Consider the following 22,017-nt stretch of genomic DNA (forward strand, 5'->3'; position numbering starts at 1 on the left):
ATGGGGGGAGACATCTACATGAACTCATGTTTAACTTTATATAGATATAGGCAGTTACATATGGAAATATTTATTGATGTGTGTACATACACAGGCTAGTATACACACATATATGTCCTTGCCCTGTCAGCTGAGAGGGCCTAGAAGCAGTGAAATCTCAGGAGCAGTGGGCACCCCCACTGCCCCAGTCTTGGTTCTAACAGCATTCTCCAGGGAAAGACACCAAGGCTGCTCCTGGAGAAAAGGCTGACTCCCGGCCTGGGGCAGGAAATAGATGAGATGAGCTTGGAGCATCCTGTAGTGACAGAGTAAGGAAGGGCTAAGAGAAAAATACCAAGGATACATGCAATAGGGACATGAGAGCCAACCGAACAAGCTCCCGTGGCCAAAGCTGAGACAGTATGAGCAAGAAAATCAGTAAAGTAGTATTAGGTTATAACCCAAAGTGTAAAATAAATATCCACGAGTCCATGGATACACTGCATGAATAATTGAATAGATGAATAAAGGGGGGAGACGAGACATTACCCAAGCAGAGGAATCCCAAATGATTTATGCAGATGCTCTGCCCTCCAGGGGGAGCAGGACTCCCCACCCTTAGGTGTGGGCTGGAAATAATTACTTCCTTCCAGAGGATACAGCACGGGAAGAGGGGAGAGAGAAGCTTTGCAGAGGAGACACCTAACAGGCACCGCCTCAACAAGGTGGTTAAGGTCAACATCACAGTGATAAGTCATGTTGATGGCATGCTCCCTGGTCTCAGTGTGATGAGACGAGCTCTTCATCTCTTCACACCCGTTCCCCTCCCACACCCATCACCCCAGTCCAGCCATGAGAAAAACCCACAAATCCCAATGGTGGCAATCATATAGTAATACATATAAATATCAAATCAACATGTACACCTTAAATTTGCACAATATTATATGTCAAGTATATTTCAACATATATTTATGTTTTTATTGATTTCAGAAAGCAAGGAAAGGGGGGGAGAGAGAAACATCAATGTAAGAGCAACATCCATCAATTACCTCTTGTATGCACCCTGACCAGAGATCAAACCCACAACCTGGACATGTACCCTAACTGGGAATTGAACCAGCAACTGGTACATGGGATGATGCTCAACCAACTGAGCCAAACCAGCCAGGGCCAATCCTATATAATAAAATCCTAATATGCAAATCGACCAAACAGCAGAATGACCGTCACTATGATGCGCACTGACCTCCAGGGGGCAGACGCTCAGTGCAGGAGCTGCCCCCTGGTGGTCAGTGCACTACCACAGGAGGAGCGCTGCTCAGCCAGAAGCCGGGCTCACAGCTGGCGAGTGAAGTGGCAGTGGCAGGAGTCTCTCCCACCTCAGCAGCAGCGCTAAGGAGCAGCGAGCAGGTGAGCAGTAAGGAGCGAGGGGTTCCGGACTGAGAGAGGGCACAGGCCGGGCTGAGGGACCCCACCCCCACCCCCACCCCCAGTGCACAAATTTTGTGCACCAGGCCTCTAGTGTGTGTGTGTGTGTGTATATATATATATAATGTAATTTTTTCCCATTAATTTTTAGAGAGAGTGGGAGGGAGGAAGGGAGATGGAGAGAGAGAGAGAGACATCAATGTGAGACACATTGATTTGGTTGCCTCGGGCACACGCCCTCTTGTGTTTCCTGGGATTAAACTTGCAGTGCAGGTACTAAACATGAACCCAGACACATGCCCTTGACCAGGAATCAAACCTGTGACCCTTCAGTTTTTGGACCAAGGCGCTAACCACGGAGAACACCGGCCAGGACCCAATATATACGTTTTTAAATCAAAACTCCTGACCAGTTCTCAAAACTGTAAAGATCATCAAAGCCAAAAAAGTATTAGAAACTGTCTCAGCCCAGAGGAGCCTCAGGAGATGTGGCAACTAAATGTCACATAGGATCCTGGGACAACAAAAGGACATTAGTGAGAGCAGGAAATCTGAATAAACTATGGACTTTAGTTAACATCTCAATATTGGTTCAGTGATTGTGACAAATGTACTATATTAATGTAAGATGTTAATAATAGGGAGACTGGGTGTGGGATACACAGGAACTTTCTATACCATCTTCACAATAATGCTGTATATTGAAAACTGCTCAAAACAAAAGATGTAATTTTTTAAAAAAGATAGTTGCTATGGGGAACAGAGGTTGTCTGAGGCAGGGGTGGAGGCAACAAGAGGCCCAAGTAGAAACGGAGGCAGCATCCAGCCTGGAGAATACTGGGCCTGGACCGGGGCCACTTCGGGATACAGGAAAAGGGGCAAATCCAGTGTATCAGAGACACAGGCCGGCAAGACCAATATGGATGATGAAGGGAGAAGACTCTCAGGGATGATGGAGGGAGAAGACTCCCAGGCCTCTGGGGCTGGGCTGGTGGAGGAGCAGGCTGGGTTGGTACCAGGTGGTGGGGAGCGGGGGGGGGGGGGGGGGTGCAGATCAGCAGGGTATTGAAGTGGAGGGTTGAATGGGGTACAGGGAGGCACTACGTCTCATTTTTGGAGGACCCAGATGAGAGGGGTAGGAGCCTTTCAGATCTGTGACATGACAGCATTCTTGGAGATAGTTTTCCCCACCCCTGGGGCCCATCCAGGGCCAGCCCTCATAATGAGGATCAATAATGTCCCGCTCACAGGCTGGTGGGGGGCATCACATGAGCCCTGCTCAGTGCCTGGTATACAGTGGGCGCTCAAATAAATTGGTCGTCCCTTCCCCCTCCCACCGGGTCTCGGATGCAGCGATGCCTGTGGCTTTAAATTATGCAGATGACCTGCAGGTGGTGGAAGGTGGGGGAGAGTAAAAGGAGCCTGACTCATCCAATCAGTGCGCGGGCTGGCGGAGCTGGATGCCCACATGGCCCAATGGCTGGTTGCGTCGAGAGTCCGCCCTGCCTCCGGGTGCTGTCGCGGCCTTGGGGTACTCTCTTAGCCACGCCCCGGAGGCGGAGCCACCCAGCGGCCCCGCTGCAGCCGCGGAGGGAGGGGCGGGGCGGGCTCGGGTGTCACAGACCGAGCCGCAGGTGGCGGCGGGCGCGAGGCTCGGCCCGAGCTCGGGAGGTGAGTGGATTCCCACCAATCCCCCTGGCCCGCGCAGCTCCGCGAGCGCAAGCACCGTGCCCCGCAGTCCTGGTGGCCACGGGGGTCGGGGGGGGGGCAAAGGTGCAGCGGGACTTGGAGGGATGGCGAACAGGGATTGGGGAGGGGGGCTGCAGGGTGGGCGCCCCTGCCTCCCCCAGGTGATAATCAGGGGTCCACGGAGGGAGACATAGACCCCTGTCCTAATGCCCCGTCTCCTGGCTTAGAGCAGCTATGATGCGAGACCCCTCCTCAAATCCCTTTATTCTAAGCCTGTATCTGGGTCTAGGTCCTGGGGCTGCAAAAATGGGGGCGCCGCCCGCCCCCCACCCCCCTCCGCCAAGCCTGGGACCCAGGATAGATGAAGTGGAAACCACCCCCAATTTCCCTCTTTCAGCTGGGACCTGCAGACCCTCTGGGGACCGAGATAAGGAACCTCCTTCCCTTTTTCTCCACTGGGAATCTCGATCCAGTCCTAGTAGAGGAGCAGGGGGTCCTCTGGGCCCCTCCTGTAGACTGTCCTATAGCAGCCCCCTAACACAAGGATGGGGTGGGGGGTCTTTCATTGGCATCCTCTTCATGGACCCCAAGGTTGGAATTCTGGGGAGTGGGTTAGTGTGGGGTCCCTTGCCTGGCGGGGCGGGGAATGGCCTGGAGTAGACTTGGGAGCGGCCCCTGCCTTGGTGGGGGTTGGGCAGTGAGCATCTGTTCCTGGGTATTAAAATAAATCGAGGTAAATTAGGGTCTTGCTAGAGGCTGACTGTGAGTGGGGTGTGGAGGAGGGGTGGGTGGCCCCTCCATCTGCCTTGGATCTTAGGCGTCATCTGCCCGAGTCGCAGTGGGGACCAGCCGGCGGCTCTGGATGGACCTGTCTCTGGTGACCTTGGGCAAGTGGCAGCCCTTTCCTGAGCCCTAGTTTTCTCCTTTGGAAATGGGGCTGGGGGCTTCAGAACCTGTATTCTATAAATTCTGAAGCACCCCGCCCCCCATCTTTTGCCAGATCTTGATCCCACCCTTTTGCTTAAGATGTTGGTGGTTTGGGAGTGAGAGAGCAATGGGTTTGAAGACACACATACCCCCACCCCTGACATGCCTTGCTGGCGTCTGAGCCTCAGTTTACTGCACTGCAAAATGGGTTGATGATCACACTGTGGCATTGCTGGAAGGGCTACTCTGCCATACAGTAAATTATATCACCAGTCTGCAATCACTGGAACAGGCGTTCCACCACCCAGGTTTCACCAGCAGGACCGCCCAGGGCACACCCTGACCCACATACCATCACCCACACCAGGAGCAAGACAGTGCCTGGGCAGGAGGAGGTGCCGGGCCTGCCTGTCCCCTTTCCCTTGAAGCTCTGTCTCTGTAGTGGACATAGGGGTGAGCACTGGGCTGGGAGTCTGATGCCCCTAGGTTTAAATCTGGTTTTTCTGTACATGGCTTTGGCCCTCTGCACCTTGGTGTGTTTTTCTGTGAAATGGGCTGAATCCCTCTAGGAAGATCAAAGGAGACTGTGGGAGGATGGGAGTGCTGTAAATATAGACATGGTCATTATAATACTAATTGCAATATTACTGCTCATAAATGGGGTCACAGCTGACCAGGAGTGGAGAGAAAAGAAGGGAGTCTGCAAGGGTGTCGCCTGCTGTGTCTCCAGCCTGGAGTCAGGTAGAGCTGGGTGCTCAGTAAGTGTTTGCCCAAAAAGGTGATGAAGGGGGGGCCATCAATGGGGAGGACTGAAAAAGTCCTGTGTGAGCTCAGATCCTCAATGGCCTAATCGCTGTGTACCATGGGGCCTGTGCCTCAGTTTCCCCATTTGGGGTGATGGCCCAGATGAGATACTGTCTCTGAGTGCGATTGTGGGAATCAAGCCGGAGCATGTAAATGGCCACAACTCTGGTGGCTGAGCCTGCAGGGAGGAACCCCGTGACAGCTGGCCATTGGTACAGCATGGCCAAGAGGCTAGACACCGAAAAGAAGAGAAAACCCCTAAACTGGCCCTACTGTGAGCAAACGAATTGAGGGGGAGCAAAATGTCACATCCTATTTCACAAAACTCAGGAAACCCAGAGCTGTCAGGGGCATCCCAAGGTCACCCAGCAGGAGGCCAGGAGCCAAAGTCTGACCTTCTTTGCTGACTGGGCTCCTATCCTGGGCCTGGTCTCACACTAGACCGGGCATAGAGCCCCAGGCTTGGGGGAGTTGGTGCTGGGGAGGCAGGATTCATCTCCAGGAGGTGCCAGGGCTCATGTCAGACTTCCCCAGGGAGGACTATGTTCCCTGCTTCTACCAGCCAGAAGATGGGGGCATCCTGGTCAGCAGACAACCTGCTGTTTGACCTTGGGCGAGTCCCTGTCTATCTCCGGGCTTTGCACTGGCATTACAGAGGCCAGGAGGCCTGGGTTGCAGCAGGACTGGCTACTCCATCAGATACAGTGACCACTGTGTCTCTGGTGTATTACTTTTAGGGGTCCCTGAAGATGTTTTAACTTCTTTTAAAATCAGAAGGGGAAAAAATGAGCTGCGGAATCAAAGAAAACATTTAAATATATGATATTAATATATTTGTCTTTATGCCAATGTAGCTGTAAAATATAGTATAAATTATTTTCTTTCTTTAAAAAATTTTTTTTTAGTTTCAGAGAAGAAGAGAAAGGGTGAGAGAGAGATAGAAACATCAATGATGAGTGATAATCATTGATTGACCGCCTCCTGCGTGACCGCAATGGGTTAAGCCCACAACCTGGGCATGTGCCCTGACCAGGAATCGAACCATGATCACCTGGTTCACAGGTGGATGCTCAACCACCGAGCCACACTGACTGGGCTAAATTATTTTCTGAATGGAGCACGGGGCCCAGGAAGGCAAAATTGCCTCAAGCCTGTGAAAGTCCTAATGAGACCCTGGGTTGAGTCTCACTCAGCACTGCCATTCATTAGCTGTGCAAGTTTGGACATGTGGACTCCCCTCTCCGAGCCTCGGTTTCTCCATCTACAAGCAGGCCTCATTGGCCCACCTCGGGATGGTGAGCTGTGGAATGCTGAGCCCAGGATTGGTACTCAATTTGTGGGTTCTATTATTTCACAACTGTCATGATTATGATTTGTTGGATAATAGCCCTAGGCTGAGGGCTGTAGATCCAGGGGCCTCAGTTTACCTATCTATGGCCTGCTCCAGTCCAGAGGTCCCACGGGTGCTGCTCCGGGAGGGGAAGGTGAGGTGGCAGTTGGGCGGTGGGCGGGGCGGGTGTGCTTCCTGTCCCCCACACCCACGGCCTCGGCTTGGCGGAAGTGGCAGGGGCTGCGTGTCTCTGGTGCCTGCCCTGTCTGGCTGGAGCCAAGCCCCACTTGCTGCGCTGTTTGGTGAGTTTGAGCCCTGCCGGGAGGCCCCCATTGCCCCTCTTTGCCCCCCTCAGGAACAGGAAGGATACCCCTCTGCCCCCTGGGTTTCAGAAACAGCAGGTGTCACTTCCTGGGCCTGGCCAAGCCTGCGGGACTGCCTCCCATTACTGTTCTGAGTGGTGTGGTGGGCTGCCAGGCAGTAGAGTGGATGTGGAGGCCCAGAGCCACCCAGGACGGTTCTGAACAGGAGTCCTTTGGCAGACAGGCCACGGACAAAATCAGCGACCTGGGGACAGTGAGTGACCTCTCTGTGCCTCAGTGTCCTCATATGTCGCGTTGGGGTTGCTCCCCCTGGTGTGGTTGTGAAGGTTAAATGAACTGGGACCTGTAAGGAGTTGAGCACAGCGCCACACACATACTGGCACTCGCTGCGTGGGGGGAGGAATCTAGTCGGAGTTGTGAAAACAGGATCGCGATTTTTGGTTTCGGTGGAACTTGGGCCTGGTGGCTCCCGGGATCCTCTAAAACAGCACTCACGGAAGTCTCTATCTGTGCCGTCCTACGTGGCAGCGCAAAGCTGGCACAAATGAGGGGATTAATTTAAATGTTACTTAGTTTAAAGTCAAGTGGCTAGCCCTGGCCGGTGGCTCAGTGGTTACAGCGATGGCCTGCACACCAAAGGGCCTTGGGTTTGATCCTGGTCAGGAGCATATACCTGGGTTGTAGGTTCTATCCCAGCCCCTCGTTGGGGCACATGCTAGAGGCAACCAATTCCTTGGGTAAGGATTAACAACAACAAAAGTAAAATTAAGTGGCTACAGCCCTGGCTGGTATGGCTCAGTTGGTTAGAGCATTGCCCTGTACACCAAAGGGTCGTAGGTTCGATTCCTGGTCAGGGCACATATCCAAGTTGGTCAGGGCACGTAATGCACGGGAGGCAACTGATCAATGTTTCTCTCTCACATCGGTGTTTCGCTCTCTCTCCCTCTCCATTCCTCTCTCTCTAGAATCAATGAAAAACATATCCTCTGGTAAGGATTAAAAATAAAAAATAAAAAGCTGCTACATAAGGCTAGTGGTTCCTATGTCGGTCAGCCTAGCTCTAAGGGATTTAGAGATGCTTTCATGGCCAGAAACTAAGAAATGAGATAGAAATTTAAGGCTTTTCCTTTTTGGGATGTCAGCCTAGCGTGACAGGCTGGGTTCCTCAGGGGCTGCACTGGCCACTGAAGTTTCTCACAAGTCCCAGCATCACCAGGGTGGACGTTGGGAATATTTGCTGAATCAATTTGTGTGTGTGTGTGTGTGTGTGTGCGCGCGCGCGCACGCCTGGATTCCTATTCATGCTTTAAAACCCCAGCACCTGCCCGGCTGATGTGACTCAGTGGTTGAGCATTGACCTATAAAACAGGAGGTCGTAGTTGGATTCTGGTCAAGGGCCTATGCCCTGGTGGCGGGCTCGGTCCCCAGTAAGGGGTGCGCAGGAGGCAGCCAATTAATGATGCTCGCTCATCATTGTTGTTTTTATCTCCCTCTCCCTCTCCCTTCCTCTCTGAAATCAATAAAAATACATATGTTTTAGAAAACCTAACACCCATGCCTCCCTTCTCCAGTGCAGGCTTCCCCAGTTCTGGTTCCTCCATTTGGCCCAGCCCTGGCCCTGCAGGACCAGGGTGTCTGTATCCAGTTCTGTTCCCCTAGACTCAGGGGTTCCTCAGGGAGCAGGCCCAGGGCTGAATCATCTCACAGATCCTGGTATTGTCCTGGCTATGTGGGCACATGGTGGGTGCTGGGTGAAGTCAAGGGACTGGGGCTAGATTATAATGGATCAAGTTAAACTCACTTTCAAGATTAGACAAACTGAGGTTCAGCAATGGGCAGCCTTGTCCAAGGTCCTTACTCAGTCCTTTCCTGGTAAGGCCCAGGGGGCTTTCCAATCCTGCGGTCACCAGCTCTGTCCCTGTTGCCACTGTACGTCCTGGGCTCCCAGCTGCTGCTGAGCTGCCTTCGGAGTCATGAATTATGAATGGGGCCAGCAGGCTCCAGTGACAAGCCCGGCCCCGAGAACATGCCAAGGACACCAAGTGTCCCTCCGTCACCAGGTGGCTTGACCCACCCCCTCTTCGGGGAGTCCTGGGGTCCTCCCAGCAAGACCCCATCTAGGCATTCTCTCTTGTTTTGCAGATGGGGAAACTGAGGCATAGAGCCAGACAGTGACTCAGATACCAGGTGAACACTGGCTTCCGGGGGTAGGGTTAGGACTCATGGAGGCACCAATAGCACCTGGGTGAGGGGTGAGCACTCCGTTCCAGGAGTATGCATGACATGGGGACTGTTGTAGAGGGATTCAGGAGACCCCAAGGGACCCAAACACCCATGTTGCTAATCACAGCCCCAGTGTCCATTTCTCACCAAACCCTTTCCCCACAGGAGCTGCCCAGTGTGGAGCTGAGTGCTCAGGACTGGACTCAGCTGGCTCAGAGTGCAAATCTACTATCAATTCCTGACTGACTTGGCAAGTGGTTTCCCCTTAGGGATGGGGGCCTGTTTTCCCATCTATACAATGGCCAAAAGCCCAGCCAGTGTGGCTCAGTGGTTGAACATCGACCCAGGAACCAAGAGGTCACTGGTTTAATTCCTGGTCAGGGCACATGTCCAGGTTGTAGACTCAATCCCCGGTAGGGATGCATGCAGGAGGCATCTGTCAATGGTGTTTCTCAGATCAATATTTCTCTTTCTCTCTTTTCCCTCCCTCTTTCTCTAAAAATCTATTTAAAAACATATTTAAAAATAAAAAATAAAATGGCCAAGAACTTTTCTCCCCAGTCTAGGGCTCATCCAATAATCTTCTCAACAGTGAACTCCTATTTGTGCTCAAGAACTCCAATTCCTTTGCCCCTTCCTCTAGCCTAGGCTCCCCTAACCCCTATCCCTCTATCTAACCCCACAGAACTTGGGGCATCTGTATCCAGCTTTTTCCTCCTAGACTGGGGCTACTTGGCCTAGGACTGAATCATCTCAGGAGCCCTGGCATGGTTCTCAGGAGCTCCCAGCTTTTGGTTCCTCCACTGTCTTCTCTCTCTCCTCCACAGGGAGGACAGTTGTAATATCCCCTCCTTGGGCCCAAGACAGCCATGACTTTGCAGCTCAAACTTGCCTCTCTCTTCAGACAGGCACTAGACAGGAGTCTGAAGGGGTCTCCACAGAAGGCATCAGGATGTCATATTTTGGGGAGCATTTTTGGGTAAGTAAGACCCACTCTTAGTTTGGTGGGTGCTCCTAAAAGGGCTTTTATGGAGGTGGGGGGACCTGGCAACTTGTGGGCAGAATTTGGGCAAGTGGAAAGTCTGTAAGGAATAGAAGTTAAAGGGAACAGGCAGGCTGGGCTTGAATCTACACCCCCAGACCAAATGGGCCTTGTGACCTTGGGCAAGCACAGCTTGAAAAACAAACTGAGGCTCAGAGTAGGACTCTTTTACCTGAGTTTGCCCAGTGAGAAAGTGCAGGATCAGGGCTCAAACCCAGGGCCAGACAGAACTACCAGGATCCAGCATTATTCCAGCCAGAGGATTTCCCTGTCTTTCCCATCCTGAAGTATTGGGAGTGGGGGGGAGGGCAGTTCATGGCTTAACCCCTAGGGGCCACCCCACCCATTTGCCCTCCAAGCTGGGGACTACATACTGTGACCCAAGGGGGCCACGTGAGATGGACTTGTTTTCATTTATTCATTCATTCACACTCTCCATCCCAGCCACCAACATTGCCACCAATTCGGGGAATGCTTCCCCCCAAGAGACTCCACCCCAGCTCTGACCCCAAGGAGCCCCCAGTCTGGAGGACACGGAGCCAGCCTGACTCTCCCAGCCCTATAGTCCCTTGGAGGCACCCAGAGGAGGAGCCAGGACACAGAGCCATGTTTGCTGTGGGCTTTGAAGGCTGAGATTTTCCAGGCATTCCAGGCATGGGAACAGCCTGGACACAAGCCCAGAGGTGTGACACTGGCTGGCGAGTAGAGGGCACAGGGCTCCTCCTGCAGGGCCAGGCTAATGGGGAGCAACAGAGGATGCGTGAACAGGAGAGTCTAGGAAGGACCAGGGCAGAAAGCCCCTTCCCCAGTTGCTGGCCCTGAGCTAGCAGAGAGGAAGTCTGTTGCTAGGCAACTGGTTGCCCCTAGCAACTGGCCCTGCTCTCTTCCTTTCTCCCTCCCCAGTTGGGGCTCTTCTTACTGGCCTTGCTTTCTTAAAGGAGCCACACCCCCTTGCCACCTGTGGGGACCTGACCTATACCCCTTCCCAAAGGTCAGTCTCCAGATTTGCCTCTGAATAGCTGTGTGACCCCCATAGGGGCTGCCTCTCTCTGAGACCCTGTTGGTGACTCTGTGTAAGGGTATTGCCCGGTTGAGGATCAGTCATGTTGCCCACGCATTGGAACCCTGACAATGGCACCTACATTTATTTAAAATTTCTTTTTAATTGCATGAGGCATGCAGGCTCACTGGAGAGAATTCAGATCAGCAAAGAGAAAATAGAAGCCACCCCCGTCCCCTCCCCCACCACCAAAAGATAGTCTAATGCACAGTGAATAAGACTTGAGTATGTGACTTGAATTGGGTTTGGCTGGGAGTTCTTGGAAAGGTAACTTGGCCTCTTGAAGCCTCAGTTTCCCAAACTTGGAAAGGGGAATAAAATTTCCCCCTTCCCTGGGACCCAGGAAATGCTTCTGGAATATCTGTTTTGTTTAATCTATTGTTTGTATTGATGGCTCTTTGCTGGATGACACTGGGGCTCTGGCTGGCTTGAAGGAGGCTCCAGGCAGGGGAGATCAAGCCAGACAGGGATGCTCTAGCCCCACTGGGCCAGAGCAGGGCTGGAGGCCTAGAGGGCACTAGGGAGCCATGGAGGGAGTGTGAGCAGGAAAGGGACATGAGTAAGCTGTGTTAGAAATACCCTCTGAGACAGCCCCTCCTCGGACCCTCGGCTGCCAGCCCAGCCTGAGGGAGGCAGACACTGCTGGGGGCTTTGCCAGGTCTGGGAAATGGGCCAGCAGTTGGCTCCGAGTCAGCCCCAGATGCTGGCCTGGTCAGCGGTGCCTGGTGCAGCCTCACCCGAGGATCCCCTGGCCGGTGCTGGTGGGGGCTGTTTGGGCTGTTTGCTGAGCACCCCTACCGTGCAGGGAGCCCTGTGTCCAGCTCTATACTAACCTCAGGTCACCAAAACTCTTGGCAGGTAGGTGCTGTCATTGTCCCCATTTGTCAGATGAGGAAACTGAGGCCCAGAGAGGTGAAGTCACTGGCCCAAAGTGAATCAGTGCATAAAAGGAAGATTTGACTCTTGAACCTTGAAAGTACAACCATAGATGTGGAAAGTGAGGAAACAGATTCCTGGGGAGCTGGAGGGATCAACCGTGAACCTCAGGGAAGTGAGAGTTTGAGGAGGGTCTGAGAAGGTTCTGGAAGGAGGGAGGTCTGGCAGTGATCCTGGAGAGGTGGAAGTATTGGATGGGTGGAAAGAAATGTAGGCTGGTAGCCGGGTGGTGGAACTGTGCGATGGTGGGAAGGTGTAGCATGTCATCACATTGTCTGCTGTTTTGAGGGCGAGGCCGAGAGGAAGCTGAGAGATGAGTTTGGAAAGGCAATTCCAGGCCAAGGGCTTTGGACACAGCAGCTGGCGGGTCACAGGGAGCCATCAATGAGTCTAGAATGAGCAGCGACTGAGATTTGGGCTTGAGCCTGCCTGGGTCTGCCCCAGTCTTGGCTTCAGTTTCTCCATTTGTGCAGCAAGAGGGATCATCTGATAGTGACTCTGGCCTTCAAGCTTCCAGGTAACTAGGAAGGTGAACCCCACAGATTGGAGGAGGATGGAGGAAACCATCTACGAAGGGCCTGAAAAATGCTGCCAAAGGGGTTGCTTCGGTGATTGGTATTGGCAGCGAAATAACGTCGGATCCCTCCACGAGCCTCTCCTTTCTGTTGGGGTTATAAGGCCCCATTTGGTGCTAAAATGTCTCCAGTTCCCTTGGACCCCAGCTGATCTCCCATTTTTACGAACGGCTCGGTGTTCAGACACGATGCACTTACATGTGCAGAGTCTGGCGGCAAAAAAACACAGCTGTTGCCTTATTTTCTCCCCTGTTCCCTTCTTGATGGCATGGGGTCCTGGCTGTCCACTTAGAATAGTGGTAAAAGTTGCCCTTTTAAATAAAAATGTGTTTGGAAAAGAAACATGAGCAAAATTAAAGCAAAAATTAACTAATGCCTCAAATTAGCAAAACCTAGGGTTGCCTTGGGGCACTGGGGGACCCTGGTCATCTTGGTATTTATTTGTCCTCAAATGAGAGGTTGATGACTCCCTGCCCCCATCTTAATGAGGTCCACTACAGAGGGACAGTGATTTTCCGGACCACCCAGCACAGCCCTGGCCGTCCCCACCATGGTGACCCCAGAACTTGGACGAAAGGGGTTTTGTTCAATGCACCAGCAGACACTGGGGTGGGAGCTCTGTTCCCACCAGCACCGGGTAACAGAAGAATAGCTCCAGGTTTTGCTAATTCGAGGCATTAGTTAATGTTTGCTTTAATTTTGCTCATTTGTTCATTTATTTAACAAACTCAAGTGCCCTTTCTGTGTCCCATCCTTAACTGGACACTGCTAGGTGCTGAGAGAGGTGTCAGACCCAGACCTCTCTGGAGGCTCAGACAAGGAGTTTCCATGATAAAGAGAAAGAAAACCAACTACGGTGACTTACAGGACAGTGGTCATATTGCTTCACAAAATGAAATGCTGTGCGGCAGTGAGGCTTTCAGAACTGGTTTGATCCCGCAACTCAACTCAATATGCTTGTTATGGGATTCTCTCAGATTCAGCTTTTTCCCAAAGTTCATGGTTTCCACTCGGCTTCCAGTGTTTCCTGTGCCCACATAATTCCTCATTTACCGAAAAATGCAGACAGAAAAGCAGGGGGAGAAGAGACTGGTGGAGGCAGAGAGACTCAGAGAGAAAAGGAGAGAGAGGGAGAAACAACCACAGAAAGATCATATAATAAAAGCCTAATATGCAAATCGTCCGAAGGGTAGAACGACCAGACGCTGTGACATGCACTGACCACCAGGAGGCAAACGCTCAATGCAGGAGCTGCCCCTGGTGGTCAGTGCACTCCCTCAGGGGGAGCTCTGCTCAGCCAAAAGCCGAGCAGCAGTGCTAAGGAGCAGCAAGCCAAGCAGTAAGGAGCAGCAAGCAGGCGGGGGGTAAGGAGCGAGGAGACCCGGACTGCGAGAGGGATGTCTGCCTGCCGGGTTAGGCCTGCTCCCTGGGGGTGGGGGTGGGGTGGGGAAGGCCTAACCCGGCAGGTGGACATCCCAGGAGGGCTCCTGGACTGCAAGAGGGTGCAGGCCGGACTGAGGGACTCCCCCACTCCAGTGCACGAATTTTGTGCACCAGGCCTCTAGTAGAAATAGAGAGAGGCAACTAGTGAATGAGAAAGTATCTTTTTCAACTATGGGACACAACTCCCCAGCTTCTCTCTGATTAGGCCAATTTAAGGCCCATGCACCAATGTGTGTGTGGGGAGGGTGGGGGGAGGAATGAACCAATCCCTGGAGCCAAGGGGATGGACTTCTGCTGGTTGGGTTTTCTGTTTAAGCTGGACAACACTGATATTTTTTCTGCATCCTTTTCTCAGTCTCCACTTGCATTCTTTTGCAGGGCGAGAAAAACCACGGCTTTGAGGTTCTGTACCACAGCATGAAGCAGGGACCCATCTCCACCAAGGAGCTGGCAGAATTCATCCGGGAGAGGTGAGGTTCCCAGGCCCCACCTACTACATGGCCATGCCCCACAGTCCACCCAGCCTTGCCTACCTCGTGGTCCCGCCCATCTCGTCGCACAGCCACCTCATGCCCCACCCCATCAGGTCCAGACCCCTGTGGGCTCCAGGGACCACACGTGCTTGAAGACCCTCGAAACTAGTCTTCTCAACACTCTCAGCCCCATGATCTCCTGTAAACAACCTTCCCCAGGTTTCTCATGCCTCCTGAAAAGACATTATGACCTACCTAAAGGGGAATTTGAAAACCCAATCTTGTGCCCTAAGCATGATAAAAGAAGACACATGTGATAAAATAGTCCACATTTCAGTATCTAAGTATTCTGTTGTTAATATCCCAGAAAACACAATAAAATCAGATTGCAAAGCAGCTCCCTGGTCACTCAGTCGTGAGTGCCTGTGACATCTGGGCAGAGAGTTCAAAGGATTAGAACCAAGTATTTCTATTTATGGCTGGCAAGTGGCACTTGCCATACAGGACAGAGGCCACTCTTTCTTTTGTGGGTCTTCCACCCCTGTGGTACTCCACAGGTGCCTCTATCATAAGATGCCCCCATGGGCAGTTGGTTTTAACTGGGCTCATTGCTGCCCCAAACAAAATTAAGGCTCTATTAGTCCAGATAAAAATGTTAGTGGATATGAGGTAGGCATTTAGCGGTGTCTGTTCAAAGGGAAGAGGGAGATATGAGTTTGCCTGCTGCAATTAAATGGGAAAAACCATCTAAACTTCATATGGTTTTTCTCATTTATATTATAAAGCACTTACAGTATGTGCTCAAAAATTGTTTGACCTGCTGCTGCTACTGTTGCTACTACTACTACTATTGTTGTAAAATGTATTATTTAAGGATAAAAACCTCTCCCATGAATTTCCTGGTTCTGTCCTCACTAAGAGCCACTGCTCAGATGTTTGAGGTGGGGAAACTGAGGCTCAGGGGGGCAGGGTATCTCCCATGGGTGCCCAGAACCTTCCCTAGCTTTTCCCTGTCCTCCTATCCAGGGCCACAATAGAGGAGACCTACTCGAAAGCGATGGCAAAACTTTCCAAGCTGGCCAGCAACGGGACCCCCGTGGGGTGAGTGGGCCATGGTGGGGTAGGGGTCCTGATGACCCCCGAGGTTGTGGGGCCCTGGGGTCATCAGGAGCCTTCCCTTGGGTGGACATCTTTTCACAGGTGTGTTGTGTAGGGTAGGGAGTCATCCCCCCACTTATAGGGCTAATCAGACAGAGGAAGGTATATCATTCATTCATTCACTATCTCATTCACTCATTTAACACATATTTACTGTGTACCTACTGTGTGCCAGGTACTGTTCTAGGCACTAGTAACCCAGTGGCCACCAAGACGGATAAAATCCTCAATTACCTTCAGGCTATGTTCATGCCATGTATATCTAGGATGTGTGACAAGACAAATGTTAACTACAAACATGAACAGGTCCTTTCCCGGGGCTAAGAGTGCTAGGAAGGCAATGAAATAAGAGTGTGAGAGGTTGGGCACCGCCTCCGGGGTGGCCTCCAGTTCTATGAGCTGAGACCTTAATCATGGGAAGGAGTCAGCCCTGCGAGTGTCTGGGGGACAGAGACCCAGGCCGGCAGCTCGACCAGGGTAGAGGCCCTGACACAGCCACACACTATATGTTCAAGGAGGAGCAAAGAGGCCTGTATGCTGCAGGGCCTGGGGGAGGGGGAGATGAGATGGGGGGTTAGACGCACAGGTGACTTTTAAACAAGGATGTGATGTGGTCCCACTGGCATTTGCAAAGTTCCCTGTGGCTGCTGTGGGGCAAAAGTTCTGTCAGGGGCAGACATGGAGGCAGAGGGAGGGAAGGCAGGGGGCCTGGATAGGGGTTCTGTTGAGGTAGGGAGGCCCCATGAGCTTGGTTGGGGCTGGTTGGGTCGTAGCTGCCGTTGGATATCAGGTGGCGCCTGGAGTGAGGACTCTGGGCCTCAGGACCTGGATTTAAATTCCAGCTCTGATGGTCATTCGCTGTGGGGCCTAGCATGAGTTACGGAGCTTCCTTTTCCTCAGTTTCCCCATCTGTCACAAGCCTGCCTTATATGGTTGCAGTGGGGATTAAATGAGTTAATATGTGTTGATGCTTAGCAGGGCCTGGCACACAGTAGGTGCCTGAGCCAATGCCAGATATGCTGTCTGAGGGGACCCAGAGGTGTTGGGCCTGCTGGGCCTTGCATGTGATCCTGCCCATCTCCAGGACCTTTGCCCCACTCTGGGAAGTCTTCCGTGTCTCCTCGGACAAGCTGGCACTCTGCCACCTGGAGCTGACCCGGAAGCTGCAGGACCTCATCAAGGACGTGCTCCGTTATAGCGAGGAGCAGCTCAAGATGCACAAGAAGGTGTGTGCCTGGCGGGCACTGCCCAGTGGGGTGGGCGGGGGGCACCAGTGGCTGAAAGGAGCCCAGGCCTTCTGAGGCCTACAAACCTCCAGCCTCCACTTGTGCCTCTGAGGATTCTGGTAATTCTGAAATTTCAAACCCAGAACCCTGCAGACCAGGGAACTGTCAGACATTTCAGACTCAAAATCCTCGAGCAGAGGTCTGCGCACTGCAGCCTGGGGGCCCGATCCAGCCGCCATCTAGCTTTGTCCAGCCCACGAGCTCAGAATGGTTATTACATTTTTAAATGGTGGTGGTGGGATCCGGAGAAGAAGAATATTTTGTGAAACGTGAAAATGAAATGACACTCAGTTTCAGTGCCAGTAGATTGGGTTTTATTGGCACACACCCAGGCCCACTTGTGTACAATAGTCTGTGACTTTTTTTGAGTTGAGAGTCCATGACAGGCAAACCCATTTACTGTCTCCCTTCACAGAAAAAGCTTGCTAACCTCTCATCTAGATGGTCAGAACCTACAGATGTCATTATCTGACATGTCTAGATGCTTTCAAACCTAGAATCTTGAAAGTATCAAGCCTCAGACTCTCAGGATCCCAAAATAGTAGCATCTTATAATTCATAGGTGCTCGGCATTTACAGGGCCTGAATCTGCATTTTTAACTCTGTTAAAAAGGGGAGTTGGTAGTAGTACTCAATACTGTATACTTATAAATCGTTAATATAGTAAATCTTATATTATGTGTGTTTTAACACAATTTTTTAAAAAATGGGGACAAGAAAGTTCCCTATGGGCTGATGTGGAACAATCTTGGGAATGGACTATGATGTGGAACAATCAGTGGGATAAACAGCACAGACTGCTGCAATTTGTCATTAAAAAATGGGTGAAAACAAGCACACTTACTTGTCCATGTGCTGTATAATTCTGAAGACCTATCATGGTAATAATGGGGGCCCCCTGGCAGAGGCCTGGGAGGCTGGCAATCAGGGAATGGAAGGTTTTTTGTTTTATTATTGATTTTTTTAATACATATTTTATTTTTATTGATTTCAGAGAGGAAGGGGGAGGGAGTTAGACAGGAACATCAATGATGAGAGAGAATCATAGATCTCTCTCCACTGCCTCCTGGAGGCCCCACATTGGGGATTGAGCCTGTAACCCGGGCATGTGCCCTGACCAGAAATTGAACCCTGACCTCCTGGTTCATAGGTCAATGCTCAACCACTGAGCCACACGAGTCAGGCTATTATTGATTTTTTAGAGACAGAGTAGAAAGGGGAGAGGGAGAAGGAGAGAGAGAGAGAGAGAGAGAGAGAGAGAGAGAGAGAGAGAGAGAGAGAGAGAGAGAGAGAGAGGAGAGAGAGAGAGAGAGAGAGAGAGAGAGAGAGAGAGAGAGAAAATATCGATTTGTTTTCCACTTATTTATATATTCATTAGTTCTTGTATGTGCCCTGACCTGGGGTCAAACCCACAACCTTGCTGTATCAGGATGATGCTCTCACCAACTGAGTTATTCAGCCAGGGCAGGGTTATGGGAGTTTTAGGGAGCTCACCCCTCAAAATTTTTTGAATGATGTGTAAATATTACCTATTTTAAACATTACAATTTTTATATTAAAATAATACTCAGAGAACCCCACAATGTTTGAGAAGCTGGGAGCTTCATGGGCTGCACCTGAGGTCTGCTCAGGTCCTGCACCCATGGGTTTCGGGTGGTATCCATGCTCCCCCTTCTCCTCCCTCGCAGCTGAAAGAGGAAGCAGGGGGCACCCTGGACGCTGTGCAGGTCCTCGCAGGTGTCAGCCAGCTCCTGCCCAAGTCCCGAGAGAACTACCTGAGCCGGTGCATGGACCAGGAGCGGCTGCGGAGGGAGAGCACAAGCCAGAAGGAGATGGACAAGGTGAGCCCACACCAGCCCCGTCCGCAGGTCCGAGGCGTCTGCTGAGGCGTGGCGGCTGCCTGACGGGAGAGTGAGAACATATCACAGAGCTGTAGTTATTGAAACTGAGTGTGGTCACCAGACCCTGGGCACCCCGAGAAGTCTACCTGCTGGGGGAGGGGTGGGGGGAAGCTCCCTGAGTGACCTCGCCCAACCCTGTCCCCTCTCTGTGCCTCCTAGGCAGAGACCAAGACCAAGAAGGCGGCAGAGAGCCTGCGGCGCTCTGTGGAGAAGTACAACTCCGCCCGCGCTGACTTCGAGCAGAAGATGCTGGACTCCGCTCTGGTAAGAATCGGAGGGCGGTACCTTAGAGACCTACACATCCCCGACACTGGGCCTCAGAAGTCCAGAACCTCCCATATCCTCATCTCCCAGGAGCCTCAGTCACAGGAACAAAGCCATCAAATGCTAGAGCCAGTTAGCTATTATTATTACTGCTGACATTATTATTATTTCAAAAGTCAAATACTTTTTATTTTCTTTTATTTCTTTGTTAATCCTCATCTGAGGATATTTTTCATTGATTTTTAGAGAGAGTGGAAGGGAGGGGTAGAGATAGAGAGAGAGAAACATAGATATGAAAGCTACACATCGATGGTTGCCCCCCATACGTGCCCTGACAAGGGCTGGGGATCGAGTCTGCAACTGAAGTACGTGCCCTTGACAAGAACTCAGGACCCTTCAGTCCAAGGGCTGATGGTCTATCCACTGAGTCAAACTGGCTAGGGCTCAAATCATTTTTGTGCCTTGGTTTTCCTACCTGTAAAATGGGAACAGTAATAGTACCTGCCTCATACAGTTGTTGTGAAGATTAAATGAGTCACTATATGTGAAGTTTTCAGACTAGTACCAGGTGCATAGAAACCACTCTATGAGGTGTCATTTTTATTTATATTATTATTGACTAGAGGCCTGGTGCATGAAAATTCATGCACTGGAGGGGTCCCTCAACCTGGCCTGTGCCCTCTCGCAGTCCGGGACCCCTTGGGGGATGTCCACCTGATGGCTTAGGCCTGGCTCTGCATACCCACCACCCAGGTGGTCATGATGCGACCTGTCCCTGTCCAGCTCACTAGTCATGTGCCACCTGCCTGGAGGCTGCTTTTATAACCCTCAAACAAAGCGAGGTCAACCAGATGGCCAGGGTGGTCCATTGTCATCATAGGATGGAGGCAAATGGTAATCTCAGGGATAGGGCATGTGCAGCCAGCAGAGGGGAGTGAATGGCGGGCCTAAGCTGCAGTGGGACATCCTTAGCACTGCCGAGGAGGCGGGAGAGGCTCTCTCCACCGCCTCTGCGCTCGCCTCGCGCCAGCCTGGCCTGTGGCTGAGCGGAGCTCCCCCTGTGGGAGCACACTGACCACCAGGGGGCAGCTCCTGCGTTGAGGGCCTGCCCTCTGGTGGTCAGTGCGCATCATAGCACCCAGTCGTTCCGGTCATTCCTCAGTTAGGGTCAATTTGCATATTACCCTTTTATTATATAGGATTATTATTTAGGATAAGGTGTTTTTTTGTTGTTGTTTTTAAACAAGATAGGGCAGGATTTAGACTCTAAGAGTCTCCTGACATTTCATGGTGGCTGAAAGGCCCAGGCGCTAGTCCAGCCTCCATTCCTCACCAGCTAAGTCACCTTTTACAAGATATTGTACCTCTCTGGGTCTCTGTCCATCCAGATTGGAATCTCAGGATTAGGAATCAGATTTTTTCCCCCTGATTTTGCAAGTGATAGAGAGTTACAAAGGATAGAGACCTTCATTCAAACTGACAAAGTTTATAGGCTCATGGGACAGAAAAGCTGGAGGGGAGGGCTCCAGGCATGGCTGGATCCAGGTGCTCAAAGGATGTTGGCAGGAAGTTGTGCCTCTCTCCTTTTCAAGCCTGTTTTTCTCTCTGGGGCTTCATTCTCAAGCAAACACACCCGTGTGTGTGTGTGTGTGTGTGTGTGTGTGTGTGTGTGTGTGTCCAGGTCCAGCAAAGTGGCCACCAGCAGCTTCCACATGCATCCCACCAACTCATTGACTCAGGATATGAAAATGTCCTTTTCCTATAGTTCAGCAAAAGACCTAGGGCAGACTCTCCTTGGCTCTTCCCCAAACCAATCACTGAGCTTAGGGGGTTGAAATATCCTGACTGATCAGGCTGAGTCACATGGCAACTCCTGGTGGCCTCCACCTTTCTGTTCGCCCCTCCCCTGCTGCCTCAGCACTTCCAAACCATGGAGGAGACCCACCTGCGGCACATGAAGACACTGCTGGGCTCCTATGCCCACTCGGTGGAGGACACCCATGTGCAGATCGGGCAGGTGAGTGGGGCCACGGGTGGGGAAGGAGGGTGGAGGTGCTGAACAAGAAGTCCCTGGCCTTGCCCGTTATACACCCTATCCACTCTGCCCAGGTTCACGAGGAGTTTAAGCAAAATATAGAGAACATCAGTGTGGAAATGCTGCTGAGAAAGTTTGCAGAAAGCAAGGGCACGGGCCGGGAGAAGCCTGGTGAGTCGGGGAACCTGGGGGTCCGGCTGCATGGAAAGAACAGGGTTCAAGAGGCAGGAGACTTCCCTGGGTCTCAGTTTCCTCATCATAAAAATGGGCTGATGACAAATCTAACTCTATAGCCCACAGAGGAAGAGGATTTGATAGCCTGATCTTATGTGTAAATCTAATACAGCCAGATACCAGCGGGGCCATGAATGCCAGACTCCGTTGTTCAAACTTTACCCCAAGGGCCAAGGGAGCCTTTACAAGCTGTTGAGCAAAAGACCAATCTGAAACTGCCCAGATGCAGGGTTGGGGAAATGTTGAGAGCAAGAGTTTGGGGTCAGACCTGGGTTTGAGTCTTTTCTTCCCTGCTTGCTGTGAGAACTTGGATGTGGGTCTTGACTTCTCTAAGCCTCAGTTTCTTCATCTGTAAAGTGAGAATGACACTGATCCCCAACCGATGGTGTGTGAATGTTCAGTAATTTGATGCAGGTAATAGGCGAAGTATAAGTCAGGCACACAGGGGGAATTCAATAAATGCTGGTGCACAGCCTGTCCATAAGTCAGGTCAAGCACTAAGGCCCGTCCTTTCTCCCTCCTAGCTACACAGCTCAGCCCACCCCTCCTTGTGTAGGCCCTTACTCTAGCCCCGTGGTCGGCAAACTGCGGCTCGCGAGCCACATGCAGCTCTTGGGCCCCTTGAGTGTAGCTCTTCCACAAAATACCACGGCCTGGGCAAGTCTATTTTGAAGAAGTGGCGTTAGAAGAAGTTTAAGTTTAAAAAATTTGGCTCTCAAAAGAAATTTCAATCGTTGTACTGTTGATATTTGGCTCTGTTGACTAATGAGTTTGCCGACCACTGCTCTAGCCCTTCACTGGCCCCAGATGAATCATGCCCTGCTCCTGCTCACACCCTCTCCCTGGCTCCCCATCTCCCTTAGGAGCGTCCCAGCTCCTCTACCTGGCACTTGCAGCCCAGCCC

At 51.7% G+C, this 22,017-nt stretch overlaps 1 protein-coding gene across 2 annotated transcripts in view; it reads left to right on the forward strand.

Moving 5' to 3' along the window:
• Positions 1–2,986: 2,986 nt before the first annotated feature.
• Positions 2,987–22,017, forward strand: part of FCHO1 (FCH and mu domain containing endocytic adaptor 1) — a 28,477-nt gene continuing 9,446 nt past the window's right edge. Inside the window, exons 1-11 of one of the 2 annotated variants that reach the window (XM_080673904.1) lie at positions 2,987–3,081; positions 8,626–8,670; positions 8,872–8,956; positions 9,611–9,685; positions 14,141–14,232; positions 15,262–15,336; positions 16,478–16,619; positions 18,368–18,520; positions 18,740–18,844; positions 20,763–20,861; positions 20,954–21,050. In XM_080673904.1, the coding sequence (XP_080530030.1) occupies positions 9,659–9,685; positions 14,141–14,232; positions 15,262–15,336; positions 16,478–16,619; positions 18,368–18,520; positions 18,740–18,844; positions 20,763–20,861; positions 20,954–21,050 (790 nt within the window). In that variant the 5' untranslated portion in view covers positions 2,987–3,081; positions 8,626–8,670; positions 8,872–8,956; positions 9,611–9,658. The remainder of the gene's footprint in view (positions 3,082–8,625; positions 8,671–8,871; positions 8,957–9,610; positions 9,686–14,140; positions 14,233–15,261; positions 15,337–16,477; positions 16,620–18,367; positions 18,521–18,739; positions 18,845–20,762; positions 20,862–20,953; positions 21,051–22,017) is intronic. The other variant, XM_080673905.1, reaches the window with a different exon arrangement.

This window comes from Plecotus auritus, assembly GCF_963455305.1.
Source record: "Plecotus auritus genome assembly, chromosome: 6".
Taxonomy (NCBI): Eukaryota; Metazoa; Chordata; class Mammalia; order Chiroptera; family Vespertilionidae; genus Plecotus; species Plecotus auritus.